This window comes from Loxodonta africana, chromosome 6 (genome assembly GCF_030014295.1).
Source record: "Loxodonta africana isolate mLoxAfr1 chromosome 6, mLoxAfr1.hap2, whole genome shotgun sequence".
Taxonomy (NCBI): Eukaryota; Metazoa; Chordata; class Mammalia; order Proboscidea; family Elephantidae; genus Loxodonta; species Loxodonta africana.
Window position 1 is genome coordinate 64,415,094 of NC_087347.1, and position 21,416 is coordinate 64,436,509.

The window sequence follows — 21,416 nt, forward strand, 5'->3', positions numbered from 1 at the left end:
CATATCAGTAGGATATCAAGGATTAAGCTCTGGCAGTATTAAAGTTAGAACACACATGTTTGCAAATTTCTAAGTTGTGAAAAGGAAAAGTCACCATAAAATAAAGGCTTATTCTTTAATTATAAGTAATATGGAATAATTTGTACTTAGTTCTAAAGTTCAGTCAAGGAGGGCTTCCCAGAAGATGTGTTGCTACTGTATGAGTGGAGTGCAAAGATGGAGAATGCTTCTGGAGTGCAGTTCCATGGGATATTCAGAAAAGTTAATAGTTCTGTTATTTCCAAGAAATCTTCTTGCTGCAGATCCATAATTAATGGTCCCTTTGCTCCTCTTTTTCATTTGCACCTTCTTCTTCTTCAGGGAATGCTGATTCATTCTGGCCTTTCAAATGCTTAACCCCTGAAATTATAAAAATTATGATAATTTAAGTGAAATTTATTTCTGACAGAGTCACTGTTTTGCTGTAAAAGCTAAAGAAAAGCAGTAGAAAATTTTCATTGGTGTGTGTGTTTTTCTACAAGAATCTCAACAACGTAATCCTTTTAATTCACCAAGTAATAAAAAACATACCAGGCTAAATTTCCATTAGAGACAGGCTATCTTTTAAAATTAAATCATTTCCATTAAGAATTGCATCATAGCCTATTAAAAACCTGTTATCTAAAAATCTGCTCGCAGGCTCCTATTATAATTCTGATACATATCATTTAGTTCAAATATTTCTTTTGGCATTCCTGAGTTCTATTACAATGAGAACCATTGAAACGCCTAGGAACAAAAGGCCTATAATTTGTGTGTGTGCCATTTCTGGAACTTGTAAACAACAAGAATCACAATACTGTTAGTCTTCCTTAGGAATCTGAACATGCTCATGAAACTTCTCTATTCAAAATTCTTCAGTAACTTCCTTCACAACCTATAGAGAGGGACAGAATTCATGTACCTTTGCCTGTGATAACAAGGCTCATATGACCTGATCTCTACCTATTAGGGCTCTTTCTTACTAGATCTTCCTGCTCCTCCCCTCTCAACAATTTATGCTTTAACGTGCTCATTCCCTGTTCCCTGGCCACTCCAGACTCCCTCAGGCCTCCATACTTTCTGCATTCTGTTCTCATTGCCAAACATCTTCGCCCTACTTACCCACCTGGCAATCTCCCACTCATCCTTCCCGTCTCAACTTGCCTCCTCTGTGATGCTTCCCCAGTTCCCAAAGTACACTTTGCTGATCTTTCTCACATACCCTCACTACTCTCAAATCACCTTGTTTTGTAGCAATTACCTAATAGAACTGCATTTGTTTACATATCTTTCTCTTCTTTAGAGCAAATTTCTTAATGTCAGGGATTATGCAGCTTTGATTTGAAGTCCTAGGCACAGTGCCTAGCACAGTTGTTGTTGTTGTTAGGTTCCATATAGCAACCCTATGTACCTCAGAAAGAAACACTGCCTGCTCCTTTGTCATGCTCACAATCGTTGTTATGCCTGAGCCCATTGTTGCAGCCACTGTGTCAATCTATCTCGTTGAGTTTCTTCCTCTTTTTTGCTGACTCTGTACTCTACGAGGCATGATGTCCTTCTCCAGGAACTGATCCTTCCTGATAACTGTCCAAAGTAGGTAAGATGCTGTCTCCCCATCCTTGCTTCTAAGGAGCATTCTGGTTGTACTTCTCCCAAGACATGGCAAACAGTAGGTACTCGTGAAAATTTATTCTCTAAATGGTTGACTGAGTTAATGAAGCAACAAACGATATGGTATTATGCCTTTGGCAGTTCCATAATAATGTGTCTTCTGTTTTTGTTTTTCCAAAATTAATTCAAATTTTGAGTATAATCAGAAGGCAACTACTACAACTACACTCCATCTATGACATTATTGTTCATTTCACTTGGGTCTGTTAAATTCCATGCAGTGAAAATTAACCTGAAAAATGTTATATGTATTTTATATTTTAGAAAATTGGTTTACTAGATTTTTGTAAGTATTACCCAAAAAGATTCCAGTTAGAACTGAAAGGAAAAAGGAAGTCACAGCTCGTGTTTGCTGTGAAACAAAGGGACTCAAGAAAAGTGTGGATTTACATGTACTGCAGTTAACAAGTTTCAGAGTGCTATTTGGCAAAGAATGACATCCTTGGGCTTGGTGGATTGTCTTACAAAAATATTTGATCAGTTGTAATAATATTTAAATACTTTAATTTCATCTACGAACATAGATCATTCATAATTCTTGTTCACCCAAGACTGTAGAGAGAAATTTGTTATTAAGAAATGGAACTTACTTCATATTATTATACATTACATAAAAAAAAAAAAGTTTAAATGTTAAGGAGCAGGGAAGGGAGTTTATTGTACATCCAGTCATTCTGCTAGAGTCTTACATACATGAGCCACTGAAACCTCAGAACAACTCCACAAGGAAATTCCTAGATGGTAAAATTTAGACTCAGAGAAGATAAGTGATTTGTTCAAAATTATAAAGGCTATGCAGTTCTAAGAGAAGTCCTGATACATTGGAGTACCTCAATATATACTTACTAAATGAATGAATGAATGATTCATACATGCCCCTTGTCACAAGGCCCCAACTCATTCTCACCATTAGCTTTCTGGATGCTGACTTAGAGTTTCCTATCATTCTCTAGGATTTACCATAGGTTTAGTGTATTAACTAATCTGATTCAGAGGATCTTAGAATTCCTTCTGAAATACTAAAGAACAGTTGTCATTTAGCTGTCTGCCAAGCATCAGTCAGAACAAGGCCAGGGGCTGACTGCAGAACAGACCATCAATTGCTCATATGCAAGTTCAAGTTGAAACTGAAGAAAATTAGACCCAGTTGACAAGAGCCAAAGTACTATCTTGAGTATATCCCACCTGAATTTAGAGACCATCTCAAGAACAGATTTGACATGTTGAACACTGATGACCGAAGACCAGACAAGTTGTGGAATGAGATCAAGAATATCATACATAGAGAAAGCAAGAGGTCATTAAAAAGACAGGAAAGAAAGAAAAGAACAAAATGGATGTCAGAAGAGACTCTGAAACTTGCTCTTGAATGTCAAGTAGCTAAAGCAAAAGGAAGAAATGATGAAGTAAAAGAACTGAACAGAAGATTTCAAAGGGCAGCTCAAGAAGACAAAATAAAGTATTATAATGACATGTGCAAAGAGCTGGAGATAGAAAACCAAAAAGGAAGAACACTCTCAGCATTTTTCAAGCTGAAAGAGCTGAAGAGAAAATTCAAGCTTCGAGTTGCAATAGTGAAGGATTTCATGGGGAATATATTAAATGACATAAGAAGCATCAAAAGAAGATGGAAGGAATACACAGAGTTATTATGCCAAAAGGAATTGGTTGATGTTCAACCATTTCAAGAAGTAGCATGTGATCAGGAACCGATGGTACTGAGGGAAGAAGTCCAAGCTGTGCCGAAGGCATTGGTGAAAAACAAGGCTCCGGGAATTGACAGCATATGAGATGTTTCAACAAATGGATGCAGTGCTGGAAGTACTCACTTGTCTATGCCAAGAAATTTGGAAGACAGCTACCTGACCAACTGACAGGAAGAGATCCATATTTATGCCTATTCCCAAGAAAGGTGAGCCAACCGGATGTGGAAATTATCAAACAATATCATTAATATCACATGCAAGTAAAATTTTGCTGAAGATCATTCAAAAGCAGCTACAGCAGTACATAGACAGGGAACTGCCAGAAGTTCAGGCTGGATTCAGAAGAGGACACGGAACTGGGGATATCTTTGCTGATGTCAAATGGATCCTGGCTGAGAGCAGAAAATAGCAGAAAGATGCTTACCTGTGTCTTATTGACTATGCAAAAGCATTCAACTGTGTGGATCATAACAACTTATGGATAACATTTTGAAGAATGGGAATTCCAGAACACTTAATTGTGTTCATGAGGAATCTGTACATAGATCAAGAGACAGTTGTTTGAATAGAACGTGGGGATACTGAGTAGTTTAAAGTCAGGAAAGGTGTGCATCAAGGTTGTATCCTTTCACCTTACCTATCCTATCTGTATGCTGAGCAAATAATCCGAGAAGCTGGACTGTATGGAGAAGAACAGGGCATCAGGACTGGAGGAAGACTCATTAACAACCTGTTTATGCAGATGACACAACCTTGCTTGCTGAAAGTGCAGAGGAACTGAAGCACTTACTGATGAAGATCAAAGACCACAGCCTTCAGTATGGATTATGCAACAACATAAAGAAAACAAAATTCCTCACAACTGGGCCAATAAGCAACATCATGATAAATGGTGAAAAGATTGAAGTTGTCAACGATTTCATTTTACTTGGATCCCCAATCAACACTCATGGAAGCAGCAGTCAAGGAATCAAAAGATGCATTGCCTGGGAAAATCTGCTGCAAAAGATCTCTTTAAAGTTTTGAAAAGCAAAGATGTCACCTTGAAGACTAAGGTGTACCTGACCCAAGCCAAGGTATTTTCAATTGTCTTATACACATGCAAAAGCTGGACAATGAATAAGGAAGGCTGAAGAAGAATGGGCACCTTTGAATTGTGGTATTGGTGAAGAATATTGAATATACCATGGCCTGCCAAAAGAACAAACAAATCTGTCTTGGAAGAAGTACAGCAAGAATGTTCCTTAGAAGCAAGGATGGTGAGACTACATCTTACGTAATTTGAACACGTTGTCAGGAGGGACCAGTCCCTGGAGAAGGACATCATGCTTGATAAAGTAGAGGGTCAGCGAAAAAGAGGAAGTCCTCAACCAGATGGACTGAAACAGTGGCTTCAACAATGGGCTTAGATATAACAATCGTGAGCATGGCACGGGACCAGGCAGCACTTTGTTCTGTGGTACATAGGGTCACTATGAGTCGAAACCGACTCGACAGCACCTAACAACAACAACAGCAACTCTCTCTTTCCTGAGCTGAGGCTGTCTGTGTCTTCCTAGGGTTTTTGAAGGATCTGTTGGCTCCAGAGCATGTCTCTCTCTTCCACAAGGCAATTATGAAGTGATAAATTGTGTTCAAGACCACTTTCTTTAGATAAGGGTAAACAACTTAATGCCTGATTTGGCTCATATATCAGGAGGTTGCACCAAAAAAAAAAAAAAAAATCAGTAATCAAAATATCCAGCTTAGTAAACCACTAATCAACCACTTTCTACACTTGAATATAGGTCTACTTGCTTGCCCTGGTCCACATTTAATTCATTTTATGATAATAATGGTCACAAAGTTGTATAAGAATACCATACCTTTTCCCAAGTAAAATCACTCATTTAGACAAACTTTGGACAGCTTACTTCTTAGTCCTTCCAGTTGTGATATGAACTATTTTGAAGAAAAAGGCTTTGATGAGGCAGGAGCTAGTGACAGGATATCCACCATAGATCCTTGATTCCAAAGCAGTTTACGCTAATTTCCATCTTGCAATTCGATAATCGATGGTTGGTTAATTTGTGTTTTGAAACAGCCTATAGGTCAAACTTTCTAGTTCCTATCTGCAATATTCATTTTGTTATTGGTGCAATAATGCTGAGACTAAAGTGTGAAGTCTGCTGAGGGCTGCCTAATAATTTCTTTCTTGCCACATTCTCCCCACTTCCCAACATGAATATACTTTGTGTGTGACTTTTCTTTAAAAACTAACTTAGTATTTGAGTAACTCTGGAGGTGGAGAAAAGTAAACCAGTCTAGGGGTGTTGATGAAATTTCTCTGCCAAACACTAATAAGCATGTAGGAAAACACTCAATTTGCACAGGGGCTGAGGCTCGGTGTATGATAAAAGGCCTCCTGGAGCAAGCACAGACTCAGCCTGGTGGCATACAGGCAGAAGACACAGAAACCCCCAAAAGACCACGGACGTTCTTTCCTTTACAGTATGGGGCTATAAAGTGCATTTTGGATACGTGAAGAAATGAAGAAGATAGAATTAAAGGGAAAGAAAGTAGATTGCGTAAAAGGGGAAAAAAAGAAAAGAAATAAATGTTGCCTCCCCATCTCTCCAGCCCTCCCCCCTAAGCAGAACATAACACCCACGCTCTTCTGCATTCTGTAGATCAGATGGTTAAATGGCGGTCGGATGACGTCATAAAGTGACTGAGTAAAGAGCTACAAATAATGACTCCACGGAGGGAGGCTCTGTTTGGCAGATCACAGGCTAATATTTTGATCAACTATTTTGGAGCAAAAGAAGCCAGGCTTATTATTTGAAAGACAAGAGAACACAATGAATGACACAAGCACTATTCCAAAAGATTCTCAAGAGCTGAAATACTGAGCCTAAACAATTAAGGTAGAAGCCAATATGAATTTTTTTTTTTAAGAATATTTATTTTGGTTCTAAAAAAATAAAGGAGGGCAACCTAGATTTTAGGTGACACAATTTCAACACTACCCAGCTAGAGTCACTTGTTTCTAAGAACAGAGGTCTGGGCGGTGTTGGTAGCATTCCTAACAGTAGGGCCAACAGTTTAAGAGAGGAACTGCTGTCTATGTGTTGACTATGTATTGGTCAGACTTTTTCGGGATTATGCTGCCTAGTTATGGGCTTTGCATTTCAGGAAGACCACTGAAGAGGGTATTAGAGATAAAAAGTGGTCTCATGCAATCACTATTTTAGAGGAATTTGTAGAGGAGACTGGAATGTTTAGCATAAAGAAAAGTAAGAGATGACAAGAGGGGCTGCCTTTGAATTCCTAAAAGACTGGAAAATTAAATAAAATTTACCTGTGTAGCTCCTGAGGGCAGAAATAGGGTCGGTGGCTGATATTTATCTAGTGGGGGCAGATTATAGCTCAATATGAGGAAGCAGATTCCTAAATTATTGCTGCCTACCAATAAACATGTGAATGAGTGCCCCTTTGCTATATGTGTTCTATTCAAAGCTAAGTGTCGATCTCTGAGGCAGGTTAGAGAGGGAACCCTGCATTGAGTAGTAGAGTGGACTAGTATCCTCTCTGACGCTGAGATGCAGTTCATCTTCCATAGATATGCTATACTACCGAATAAACAAACTGCTCTGCTGTGGGTGCTATCAGTTACAAGGAAATAGTTATAACTTCAAATGGCAGAAATGGCCCAAATCCACACTTAAAAACTAATTCACACAGGCCGTAGCGAATGTAAATGGATTCTTTTTTTTTTTTTTTTTCCTAACCACATACTTCAGACCTCAGAAACCATTCTAAGGGTCTTTAAGGACTTTTACAGAACCTCTGACCCTCCTGGAATTATATTTATAATTGTATTTGTGCTTTTGGGGAGAGGGGAGGTCTATAGCTTTCAGAAGAATTTCAGAGGGGGCTCTGACCCCCAAATGATTATGAATATGAATTCTAGTCTAATCTCTTCATTTTACGCATGAAGGCACAGTCTCGGATGGCAAAAGGGCCTGCTTAAATTCACACAGCAGTTAGCTGGCTGAGCTAGGACGTGAAACTGGACCCCTGACTCCTCCCGGGGGCTCTTCACTTGGATCACCAGTACTCAGTCGTCCACTGTCATTGATCTCCTCCAGTGTTATTCTAGAACTTGAAGAAAAATATGGTGACTCAGGGCTCTTTTTTAATCAAAATCTTTTGAAAGACTTTACATAACTGATAGATTTAGATGTAACTTTTTAGTCTTCTTTTGTCATTCTTTTTAATAGAACTTGGAGTCAGGAATATGTAGAATTTAACCTTGTCCAGGGTTACTCCCATAACAGAGGCAAGTTATAAAGGACACTGAGGTCATTAGAAAAGAAGTGGCCTTTCTCTATTGTGGACTGGCCTCTAGGAGATACAGAAACAGAATATCCTGGTCTACTCTTGAAGACAAGACAGAGCAGTCATCAAGCAATATGAGTTAAATATAATAAAGCTCCTACTGTGTGCTGAACATGAAAGAAATGCAAATCAGATAGGTACCTAGGTCAAGAGGTGATGGTGTGCACATAAATGAGGTTAATTCAATGAAGAAGTGCTTAGGGCCAGTAGAGCTAGTAATGCCTAGAGAGAGTTCTGATAAGAGAAAGAAGAGCTCCAGCTCAGGGGATAGTAACAAAGGCAGCCATTTGTCAAGCAATACACTGGGAAACGGCAAGCCTGATTTCAATATGAAAAAACTATTTGCCAAATTTAACAGGCATTAGTTTTCTGAAGACCTACTATGTAGTATTTCCATTGACCCAGGAAGTTGGCTTTCTAATGGCTCCTTGAGTATCGACCCTCCAAGTTTTCTCAAAACAGTCATGTTAAATACAATCGAGAAGCATAATTTAACCTGTAATATAGTACAGCAGCAACCCTCAGTAAAGGACCATTGTCCTTCAGATTGAAAATGTGTTTTACATTTCCCAAAATGCTTTCACATGCATTGAATTTTGTTTAATCCTATTGTCATTTATTTATAATGAATAAGTTATACATTGCTACACTGAGGGTCACAGAGTTCAAGTGACATTGATTTCATTCCCAAGCTAAAAGCGTATCATGTCCTGAACTCACCTTAAATTTGTCCCTTTCTATTTTATTTGGAGTAAATTATACATAATTTAGTTGCTAATATGCTGACCAGTCAGTTATATAAACTGCAAATCAACACATGATCATTTCACTTAACTTTCCGTGACTTACTGAAGCATTTCTCTGCCAAACAATAAATGTGTAATATGATTCTCTCTTCATCATGTATTGGAACGGGACAGCACAGCTACGTGATATTATGAGGAATTATATATTTGAAGTATATTTTTACCTATCATATATTTTATCAAAGCTATTGACTAAGAGTAAAGGCGATATGAAAGGGTTAGCAGCAAATACTCAGTAGAAAGGATGGAAGGAGTTGCTATTGTTAGAACTGTGAATTTGAACAATATCTTTGGAAAGTAATCTGGTATCATTTGTCAAAATATAAAGTGCCCACGTTTTTATCAGTAAGTCTGTGGTTGGGGCCAGGCAAGAATATACAGATTTTCTAATTTGACAAGGATTCTGCTACTCAGGCTGGGATGAAAATCACTTTGATCGTCTGAGTGCTTCTTTAGTCCCCTAGAGATACATACTCTTCTAATACCCCTTCTTTATTCTGTAGCTAATGCATTCCCCATGAACTTAGAAAAAAAAAACAGCAGAGTTAAATTTTTAAACCTACACATAATGGAACTAAATGGTATTAGACAATTTCACATTAGAAAGAGACAGAATGGCTCCATAGCCTGCAAGACTTGACTGCAATTGATTGAACACAATAGCGTATCTAAAATAAAGGATGCATCGAACAGCAGGAGTCAGTGGTTAGCCTTAAAAGCTAACATAAAATAACAAAAGGAGACTTGCATTTATAGCCACAGAGGCAAATGTGATAACATAGCCTGATGTCATTATTGTTGTTGTTAGGTGCTGTTGAGTTGACCCTGACTCATAGTGACCCTAAGTACATTAGAAGGAAACATTGCCCCCTCCTGTGCCATTCTCATAACCGCTGCTATGCTTGAGCCCATCATTGCAGACACTGTGTCAATTCACCTCATTAAAGAGCTCTCTTTCTTTCACTGACCCTCTACTTTACCAAGCATGACGTCCCTCTCCAGGGACTTTGTTCCTCCAGATAACATGTCCAAAGAACCTGAGACAAAGTCCCGCCATCTTCACTTCTAAGGAGCATTCTGGCCGTACTTCTTCCAAGAAAGATTTGATGCCAGTATACACATAAGCAAGTCATCCATCTCTGATTCTAAGCTCCCTAAGAATCCTCATATAACACCAAAGCTTGCTCACAAGGAGAGAAAGCCCTGACTAGGCTAATACGGTCCTTACCTCACAGTAATATTTCTTATTTTGCATTGATAAAGTTTTACTCGTCAGTCTTGGTGTGCTTTTTATTCAGTACAAATATCACAATTTCAACTGATTCTGCGTCACCATCAAGGAGACAGAGTCTGTGAACCTGTCAAGCTGAGAGACTGATTCTGGCCAAGAGTTTGCCAAGGTAAGTGGCAACTTTCACTGACCTCTGGAGGTGGGGGGAGAAGAAGGCTGTTGGCCTTCCCTGTGCCACACTCCATGAATTAAACAAGTGAGATTGAGCTATAAACCACTCAAAAAGCTGTTTGCATTTTAATCACATGCCTTTGGTTAGCAATATTTCTTTAAGAATAACATTTTTTCCAGCTACAGAAATACATGGTTATTTCGTATGTAGTTTTAAAAACACGCTTTACAAGATTAGGAATATCTAAGATCTAAACCATCATGTGTCTGTCAGTTTGCCATACTGTGGGGGATTGCATGTTGCTGTGATGCTGGAAGCTATGCCACCGGTATTCAGAAATCAATAGGGTCACCCATGGCGGACAGGTTTCAGCTGAGTTTCCAGACTAAGACAGACTAGGAAGAAGGACCCGGCAGTCCACTTTTGAAGAGCATTATCCAATGAAAACCTTATGAATAGCAGCAGAACATTGTCTGATATAGTGCCGGAAGATGAGCCCCCCAGGTTGGAAGACACTCAAAAGATGACTGGGGAAGAGCTGCCTCCTCAAAGTAGAGTCGACCTTAATGATGTGGATGGAGTAAAGCTTTCCAGACCTTCATTTGCTGATGTGGCATGACTCAAAATGAGAAGAAACAGCTACAAACAGCCATCAATAATCGGAACTTGGAATAGATGAAGTATGAATCTAGGAAAATTGGAAATGGTCAAAAATGAAAAAACATCAATATCCTAGGCATTATCAAGCTGCAATGGACTGGTATTGGCCATTTTGAATCAGACAATCATATGGTCTACTATGGCAGGAATGACAACTTGAAGAGGAATGGAGTTGTGTTCATCTTCTAAAAGAACATTTCAAGATCTATCCCGAAGTACAATGCTGTCAGTAATAGGATAATATCCATACGCCTGCAAGGAAGACCAGTTAATACATTATTCAAATTTATACACCAACCACTAGGGCCAAAGATAAAGAAACTGAAGATTTTTACCAGCTTCTACAGTCTGAAATTGATCAAACGTGCAATCAGGACGCACTGATAATTACTGGTGATTGGAATGCAAAAGTTGGAAACAAAGAAGAAGGATCAGTAGTTGGAAAATATGGCCTTGGTGATAGAAATGATGCTGGAGATTGCATGATAGAATTTTGCAAGACCAACGACTTTTTCATTGCAAATGCCTTTTTTCGCCAACATAAAGGGCGACTATACACATGGATCTCACCAGATGGACTACACAGGAATCAAATCGACTATATCTGTGGAAAGAGATGATGGAAAAGCTCAATATCATCAGTCAGAACAAGGCCAGGGGCTGACTGCCAAAATAGACCATCAATTGCTCATATGCAAGTCCAAGATGAAACTGAAGAAATTAGAACAGGTCCACATGAGCCAAAGTATGACTTTGAGTATATCCCACCTGAATTTAGAGTCCATCTCAAGAATAGATTTGATGCATTGAACACTAATGATAGAAAACCAGATGAGCTGTGGAATGACATCAAGGACATCACACTTGAAGAAAGCAAGAAGTCATTAAAAAGAAAGAAAAGATAAAAATGGATGCCAGAAGAGACTCTGAAACTTGTTCTTGAATGTTGAGTTGAGTAGCTAAAGCAAAAGGAAGAAATGAAGAAGTAAAAGAACTGAACAGAAGAATTTGAAGGGCAGCTCAAGAAGGCAAAGTAAAGTATTATAATGACATGTGCAAAGAGCTGGAGATAGAAAACCAAAAGGGAAGAACATGCTGGGCATTTCTAAAGCTGAAAGAAAAGAAGAAAAAATTCAAGCCTAGAGTTGCAATAGAGAAGGGCTCTATGGGGAAAATATTAAATGATGCAGGAAGCATCAAAAGAAGATGGAAGGAATACATAGTCGTTATACCAAAAAGAATTGGTTGATGTTCAACCATTTCAGGAGGTAGCATATGATCAGGAACCAATGGCACTGAAGGAAGAAGTCCAAGCTGCACTGAAGTTATTGGCAAAAAACAAGTCTCCAGGAATTGACAGAATATCAATTGAGATGTTTCAACAAACAGATGCAGTGCTGGAAGTACTCACTCGTCTATGCCAAGAAATTTGGAAGACAGCGACCTGGCCAGCCAATAGGAAGAGATCCATATTTATGCCTATTCCCAAAAAGGTGATCCAACTGAAAGCAGAAATTATCAAACGATATCATTAATATTATACGCAAGTAAAATTTTGCTGAAGATCATTCAAAAGTGGCTACAGCAGTATACCGACAGAGAACTGCCAGAAATTCAGGCTGGATTCAGAAAAGGACATGGAACTAAGGATATCATTCCTGATGTCAGATGAATCTTGGCTGAAAGCAGAGAATACCAGACAGACGTTTACCTGTGTTTTATTGACTATACAAACACATTTGACTCCATGGATCATAACAAATTATGGATAACATTGCAAAGAATGGGAATTCCAGAACACTTAATTATACTCATGAGGAAACTGTACATAGATCAACAGGCAATTGTTTGGACAGAACAAGGGGATACTGAGTGGTTTAAAGTCAGGAAAGGAGTGAGTCAGGGTTGTATCCTTTCTCCATACCTATTCAATCTGTATGCTGAGCAAAAAATCTGAGAACCTGGACTATATGAAGAAGAACAGGGCATCAGGATTGGTGGAAGATTCATTAACGCCTACATTATACAGATGAGACAACCTTGCTTGCTGAAAGTGAGGAGGACTGGAAACACCGATGAAGATCAAAGGCCACCGTCTTCAGTATGGATTGCACCTCATCATAAAGAAAACAAAACTCCCCACAACTGGGCCAATAAGTAACATCATGATAAATGGAGAAAAAGATTGAAGTTCTCAAGGATTGCATTTTACTTGCATCCACAATCAACACCCATGGAAGCAGCAGTCAAGAAATCAAAAGATGAGTTGCACTGGGCAAATTTGCTCTGAAAGACCTCTTTAAAGTGTTGAAAAGCAAAGATGTCACCTTGAAGACTAAGGTGCACCTAACCCAAGCCATGGTATTTTCAGTTGCCTCATATGCATGTGAAAGATGGACAATGACTAAGGGAGACAGAAGAAGAATTGATGCCTTTAAATTGTGGTGTTAGTAAAGAATACTGAATATGCCATGGACTGCCAAAAGAACAAACCAATCTGTCTTGGGAGCAGTACAACCAGAATGCTCCTTAAAGCAAGAATGGGGAGACCACATCTTACATAATTTGTACATGTTGTCAGGAGAGATCAGACCCTGGAGAAAGACATCATGCTTGGTCAAGCACAGAGTCAACGAAAAAGAGGAAGGCCCTCAATAAGATAGATTGACACAGTGGCTGCATCAATGGGCTCAAGCATAATGTTTGTGGGCATGGAGCAGGACTGAGCAGTGTTTCATTCTGTTGTACATAGGGTCGCTATGAGTTGGAACCAACTTGATGGCGCCTGACAGCAAAAAGATCTAATCATGGAGCAGTGGTGGTTCAGTGGTAAGATTCTCACCTTCCATGCAGAAGGCTTGGGTTTGATTCCCAGCCAATGCACTTCAAGCTCAGCTACCACTTGTCTGTCAGTGCAGTCTTTCATGTTTTATGATGCTGAACAGGTTTCAGTGAATATTCCAGACTAAGATGGACTAGGAAGAAAGGCCTGGTGATCTCTTTCCAAAAATCAGCCAATGAAAACCCTATGGATTACAAGGGTCTGATGTACAACTGATCATGGGGCTGGTGCAGGATCAGGCAGCATTTCCTTCCATTGTACAGGGAGTTATCATGAGTCAAAGGCCAACTCAGTGGCAGTTAACAACAATAAGATCCAATCCAAAATTTACCACTTACCTACTATGTAACATAGGGAGTATGACCTAAACTCCTTCAACATAATTTATTGTCTCTAAAACAGGAAAATAATACTTAATTTGTCAGGTCTTTGGGAGGAGTAAATGAAATAATACATGTAACATTTACTGAGTGAATACTATGCACCCTGTATATACAAATTCTTTATATTAACTTTTCTAATCCTGGCAACAATCCTATTAACAGGTAGGTACTATACTTAGCCCTATTTTTTTAGATAAAGAAAATAGATCAAAGAGTGAGGAAGTAATTTAAGTAAGGAGCCCAAAGTCAGGAATCTGACTCAGGCTTAAGTTCTGGATCAAGAACTTGATTATTCTGCCTGTTCTGGTATATGAACACCAATACTGATTTCTAGAGGACAAAATAGAGAAAGTATTGAGAAGTGGTCATATCCTGGATATATTTGGGAGATTGAACCAAAAATATTTGATGACAAATTGGATATGGGGTATATGAGGAATAAGAAAGTCACATATAGTCCAAAGTTCTTTGGTCAGGATGACTGGAACAATGGAGATATCATCAACAAAGATGGAGAAGACTTAGATGCAGAAAGTTTTAGAGGAAAGATCAGGAGGTCAGTTTTGGACCTGTTAAATGTGAGATTTCTGTTGTATATCCAATGGAGATGTACAGGCAGATGGATATACATGTCTGGAATTCAGGAGCACATTCTGGGCTCAGATATAAATGTGGGAGTCATCAATGGGCAGACAGTAGTTAAATGACTGTGGGAGATCATTAAGAGAATGAGTGAATATAAAGGAAAAGAGGTTCAAGGGCTCAACACTGGAGCACGCCAACACTAAGGGGCCAAGTGGAAGAGAATGACCCAACAGAGGAAGCTGCCCAGGAGTAACATATGAAAAAAAAAAAAAAAAAAAAACATATGAAGTAGGAAGAAAATCATTTAAGTGTGGGTGCCTTCAAACGAAGTAGACAAAGAGTATAATTACAGATGGAGCAATCAGCTGTGTCAAAAGCTGTTGATAAGTCAAGTTAATTGAGGACTGAAGATAGACTCTTGGATTTAGCAATAATCAGGTCCTTGATGACCTTTTTTTTTTTTTTTTTTTGATGACCTAGACAAAACCAGCTTTGGCAGAGTGATGCAGGAGGTAAGCCTGTTTGGAATGGGGTCAAAAATCAGTGAGAAGAAAATAAATTGAGACGGTAAACGTAGCCTACGCTTTCTAGGATTTTGCTGCAAGGGAGAAGAGAGAAATTGGATTATTAGCTGAGAGGAAGAGTGGCCCCCACGTGTTTGTCAGTTTGTCATACTGTGGGGGCTTGTGTGTTGCTGTGATACTGGAAGTTATGCCACTGGTATTCAGATACCAGCAGGGTCACCCATGGAGGACAGGTTTCAGCTGAGCTTCCAGGCTCGGACAGACTAGGAAGAAGGACTCGGCGGCCTACTTCTGAAAAGCAGGAGACTCTGAAACTTCCCCTCGAACGTCAAGCAGTTAAAGCAAAAGGAAGAATTGACGAAGTAAAAGAACTGAACAGAAGATTTCAAAGGGCAGCTCAGGAAGACAAAGTAAAGTATTATAATGACATGTGCAAAGAGCTGGAGATGGAAAACCAAAAGGGAAGAACACACTTGGTGTTTCTCAAGCTGAAAGAACTGAAGAAAAAATTCAAGCCTCGAGTTGCAATAGTGAAGGATTCTATGGGGAAAATATTAAATGACGCAGGAAGCATCAAAAAAAAAAATGGAAGGATTACACAGTCATTACACCAAAAAGAGTTAGTCGATTTTCAACCATTTCAAGAGGTGGCATATGATCAGGAACCGATGGTACTGAAGGAAGAAGTCCAAGCTGTTCTGAAGGCATTGACGAAAAACAAGGCTCCAGGAATTGATGGACTATCAATTGAGATGTTTCAACAAACAGATGCAGTGCTGGAGGTGCTCATTCGTCTATGCCAAGAAATATGGAAGACAGCTTCCTGGCCAAGAGATCCATATTTATGCCTATTCCCAAGAAAGGTATCCAACCGAATGTGGAAATTATAGAACAATGTCATTAATATCACACGCAAGCAAATTTTTGCTGAAGATCATTCAAAAACGGCTGCAGCAGTATATCGACAGGGAACTGCCAGAAATTCAGGCTGGTTTCAGAAGAGGATGTGGAACCAGGGGTATCATTGCTGATGTCAGATGGATCCTGGCTGAAAGCAGAGAATACCAGAAGGATGTTTACCTGTGTTTTATTGATTATGTAAAGGCATTCGACTGTGTCGGTCATAACAAACTGTGGATAACATTGCGAAGAATGGGAACTCCAGAACACTTAATTGTGCTCATGAGGAACCTTTACATAGATCAAGAGGCAGTTGTTTGGACAGAACAAGGGGATACTGATTGGTTTAAAGTCAGGAAAGGTGTGCATCGGGGTTGTATTCTTTCACCATACCCATTCAATCTGTATGCTGAGCACATAATCCAAGAAGCTGGACTATATAAAGAACAGGGCATCAGGATTGGAGGAAGATTCATTAACAACCTGTGTTGTGCAGATGACACAACCTTGCTTGCTGAAAGTGAAGAAGACTTGAAGCACTTACTAATGAAGATCAAAGACCACAGCCTTCAGTACGGATTGCACCTCAACATAAAGAAGACAGAAATCCTCACAATTGGACCAATGAGCAACATCATTATAAACAGAGAAAAGACTGAAGTTGTCAAGGATTTCATTTTCCTTGGATCCTCAATCAACAGCCATGGAAGCAGCAGTCAAGATATCAAAAGATACATTGCATTGGGCAAATCTGCTGCAAAGGACCTCTTTAAAGTGTTCAAGAGCAAAGATGTCACCCTGAAGACTAAGGAGCTCCTGACCCAAGCCATGGTATTTTCACTCGCATCATATGCATGTGAAAGCTGGACAATGAATAAGGAATACTGAAGAAGAACTGTTGCCTTTGAATTGTGGTGTTAGCGAAGAATATTGAATATACCATGGACTGCCAAAAGAATGACGAATCTGTCTTGGAAGAAGTGCAACCAGAATGTCCTTAGAAGCAAGGATGGCGAGACTGAGTATTACATACTTTGGACATGTTGTCAGGAGGGATCAGTCCCTGGAGAAGGGCATCATGTTTGGCAGAGTACAGGGTCAACGGAAAAGAGGAAGACCCTCAACGAGGTGGATTGACACAGTGGCTGCAACAATGAGCTCAACAATAACGATTGTAAGGATGCCTCAGGACCAGGCAGTGTTTCGTTCTGTTGTGCTATGAGTCGGAACCGACTCGACAGCACCTAACAACAACAACAGGAAGAGTGGGTCAAAAGATTTTTTCTATTTTATTGAGGTATAATTGACATGCAATAAATTGCACATATTAAAAGTGTATAATTTTGTGAATTTTGGCATATGGTATGAAACTGTATCACCCTAATCAAAATAAACATTTCCAACACAAGAGAATTTCTTCTGAACAAAAAAAAAAGTATGTTTGTGTATGAATGAGTGTAATCCCCCAGAGAGGTGGCAACTGGTGATCTAGCAACAGCAAAGAATTTCCGGAGCAATATTCCTGAATAGGGGTGGGGATGGATATTTCTTATCATTGGAGAGACTGCTGTTAGAGAGGAACACAAATAGTTCACCCAACAAAATAGGCAAGAAGGCAGGCTATATAAGGGAGCAGATGCTATAGGTGGGAAGACCTCGTAGTGAGAATTTGTGGAAGTTCTCTTCGGTGGTTTCACTTTTCTCAACACAGGAAGCAAGATCATTAGATAAGACTGAGGATGGGGAGGATGTACTGTTTGCTGAAACTGCTGTAGTCACTTCTTCCAAACAATTGACAAAGCATTCTTTTCTTTGGAACAAATCAAATTACATCAGTCCCCTGATCAAAACCTTTGGTGACTTCTCATCATCCTAAGAATTAAATTCGAACTCATTATAGCCTTTCAGGTTGTACATGATTAGGTTCTGTCTCCTTCTGACCTCATATCTTTCCAGCACTCCCCTTACTTGCTTACCTACTTGTTTTTTAACAGCAGGCCTTTAAACAGTCTCGGGGTGTTGTCCTCCTCTGTTCTCTCTAATGGTTTCTTCTTCCTCTGAGGGACCCAAGTAGCAGCTTCTTCATTTTGTTTAGGCACTCGGGTCTCTGCCCATATGCCACAATTTCAGAGGAGGCTTCCCTGACTTCCCCCATTGAAACATCCACACGGCTTTCCCTTACTTTAGAGCACTTACCACTCCCTGGGGTTATATTTATTTGTTTACGGACTATGGTCTGTCTCAGCACTAGAATGTTACCAGTTGCTGTTGAGTCAAGTCTGACTTGGGGTGACCTAAGTAGAACTGTGCTCTGTAGTGTTTTTAATGGCTAATTTTTCAGAAGTAGATCACCAGGCTTTTCTTCCAAGGTGCCTCGGGGTGGGCTTGAACCTTCATCCTTTCAGTTAGCAGCTGGGTCTGTTAACTGTTTGTGCTACCCAGGGACTCCTTTCATATTATTTAAAAAACAGTTGCTTTTGAGTCAATTCTGACACATGTGATTCCACGTGTGTCAAAGTAGAACTGTGTTCCATAGATTTTTCAATGGTTGTTTTTTTGGAAGTAGATCACCAGGCCTTTCTTCCAAGGTATTTCTGGGTGGAAAAATCTTAGCACCATGAAATCAGAGACAACATATTGTCTTCTTCACTGATTATAGCAGAGCTTAGAACAGTACCTGAAATTATAGGTGCCCAGTACATTTTAATTAAACGAATGACTTTGATTTTACTTTTGTTAAAATTATTCCCTATTCAAAGCATGGATAATTTTCAACTTTAGTCCAATTTTTTTTCAGATGAAGGAACTTCTGCCCAATCAATTTAAGCCACATGTCCTGTGATAAATAGAAAAGCAGAGAGTATTTTTGAACAGGCGTCAGTCTGTTCTTCTTGGTCTTCTGTACTATATTAGTTACAATCTAGACTCACTGAGCAATTATTAAAAAAACCAGTCCAAAATTCCACTTAGTGGCAAGAAAACATGCAGTAAATCTTAAGGATGGAAATAAAACATGGTATGTCCCCCAATATGTAATGTTGCTCTGATCACCAAACAGAGTTAATTAATCCCACTGGGTAGATGGTTTTCACCATGTAAGTAACGTAAATGGATTTGATTAAGTATATTGGTACCCTCAATGATTCTCCTGTTACTTAAAATTCCCTTTTATTGGAAAGTGCTAATCCTAATGAGCTGATAGTTACGTCCTGTCTCAAAATCTGCTGGGTTGACTCTATATCCCGAGGCTATTTTCCTTCTCTTTTCTCTGTGGAGGGCCGAGGTCAATTTGCTTCTCATTACTCAGCTTGCTGGCCGCTAGTAAGCTTCTGAATGATGAGATTGTTGGGCTTTTCATCCTCTGCCTGACCCAAGGACATACAGTTCACACTCTGAGCCTTGCTGTTTTGTTGCCCGGACCCTGCTTTTCAGTTCAGCTTTCCCATTGTTATCTCAGGCATTCCTGCTAATAGCAATTCATTGTATCGCTATGGGGCTCGCTGACCTCCTTTCTTCTTTGATTTGCCGCTCTGAAGTTGGTCTGTTTTACTTGTCTCCCACGAGTAAAAATCACAATCTCTCTTCTTCTTACATAGCTCTTTTTAACAAAATCTCTGTGGATAAGCTAATACCATTTCTTATGTTCTTTTTTTCCCTTAATTTTAATTTAATTAGGAATACCTGCAAAGGAGCCATTTATTGCTCAAATTTCACAGAGAGTAACAATCTTACTAGTTTACATGAAGGAGAAAAAAATACTAATAAAAATATGTGCTTAAAAATGGTAATTTTCTGTTATTTCCACTCTATAATATTCAAGTGTGATAAGTAGCAAAAAAATGTTTACTTGCCTCGTGTACTTAGAGTCTCAACGTATGAGTGTCACTTACTGGGTTTTTTTTTTTTTTTTAACACCAAAGTCCAAACTTCCTCATTCCTCCGAGATTATAAACTAATTGCTCTAAAATCATGCCTTTCAAATTTCCAAATGATTCCATTAAAAGGAAAAACAATCAATATACATACATTGCATTCAATTTACACAAATTTATAGTCATCTTTATATTAGAAAACTTCTAAAATATATTGATAAAAGTTAATTTAAATATTTTCCAGAACTGATACTGAATTTCATTTAAACTCACAGTTTCAGAAATATGTTTGTGGCTTACCAACTCCAAATGATTTAAAATAATTTCAATTTATTCCCTAAACTTATTGTCAAACTAGTTTACTTATCTCTACTTAAAAAAACTCTTATTTCTCCCTCAAATAATAGAAACTATTCCGAGGAAAAAAAATAAATAAACTGCTAAGGTAACCAATCAGATTTTTAGGGGAAAAGTGAGATCATTGAGAATAAACAGAACTGTTATCTCTGGTTTGATGCACTGACTAGAAATAGTCTCCAATTTACTAACGCAAGGGGATAGGGCTCTCACAGAAAATACCAGAAGAGCCATCTGGCTACCGCCTCTTGTGCAAAAGTAGCCATGAATTTAGCCTGTTGCTGTTATCTCCAAATGAGGTCTTTTATACAATTAACACATGTATTTATTGACAACATTTTTTATAAAATGTTTCTTATACACCTTCACACAGGCATTCCATTACTAGACCATACCACCTGGATTACACAATGAATTAGTCTTTTTTTTTTTAATGAATCCCATAATTAGAAATGGTTCAATTATCTCATATTGTAATTTTTGTTGTATTAATTTGTCAAATAAAAATATTGACAATACCATAGTTTTTGCAATCCTGTTTTGACGTTCCTTCATTTGTTAGTACAGGCAACTTCGAAAAACTAAGTGGCCCAGATCCCTCACCCTCCATCTATAATTCAATAAGCTCTGTCTTGATAACCTAATTCCAGGCAGCAAGATCATGGCAGAAGGATTGTGATTGGCCCAGCACCAGTCGGTACCTGCTTCCAATAGACATGGAAGGTGTACAGCCCGCCTTTCTTCTCTATTCCGTTGTAGTCTTCCTCCTCCCATAAATTTTGACCTAGTGAGCTGCCATTACTTCAGCAGCTATACTGTTATGAAAAAATGTTTTTTTTTTTTAATCGTAGAAGGATGGTACTTTAAGGTTGAAAGAACATTAAAAGGCAGTCTAGCTGACTCCATATACACACACATACACAGACACGTACACACCACCACCACAATGCAGAAGAGAAAATCAAGGCCTGTTTTCTAAAGTCACACAGCCAGCAGCAGTTACTCAATTTAGAACAAAGGTTTTCAAACTCTTATTCCAATATTTCCTGCATTGTACCACACCAGACACAGAAAGTGCATAAACTGTGGGTACCTGGGAATTTCAGCAAAGTCTTTTTCCTGGCCTTCTCTTACCCAACTATGACCTGGTTGTCTGATGCCAGAGCAAAAGGAGTTTCCATTAAGTGGCAAAATGTATTTCATGGTGCCAGGAATCTGGGCCCTGAGTGTTTGGAGACATTGAAATGGACTGCTATTATTATAAGGTAGGATATTATGGATTCTGCTTTTAAAAACAGGTCTGAAA

At 38.9% G+C, this 21,416-nt stretch overlaps 1 protein-coding gene across 2 annotated transcripts in view; it reads right to left on the reverse strand.

The window, feature by feature from the left end:
• Positions 1 to 310: 310 nt before the first annotated feature.
• Positions 311 to 21,416, reverse strand: part of PPP1R1C (protein phosphatase 1 regulatory inhibitor subunit 1C) — a 145,454-nt gene continuing 124,348 nt past the window's right edge. For both annotated transcript variants that reach the window (XM_003406185.4, XM_010602785.3), the window contains exon 5: positions 311 to 399. In XM_003406185.4, coding sequence (XP_003406233.1) covers positions 311 to 399 — 89 coding nt within the window. The remainder of the gene's footprint in view (positions 400 to 21,416) is intronic.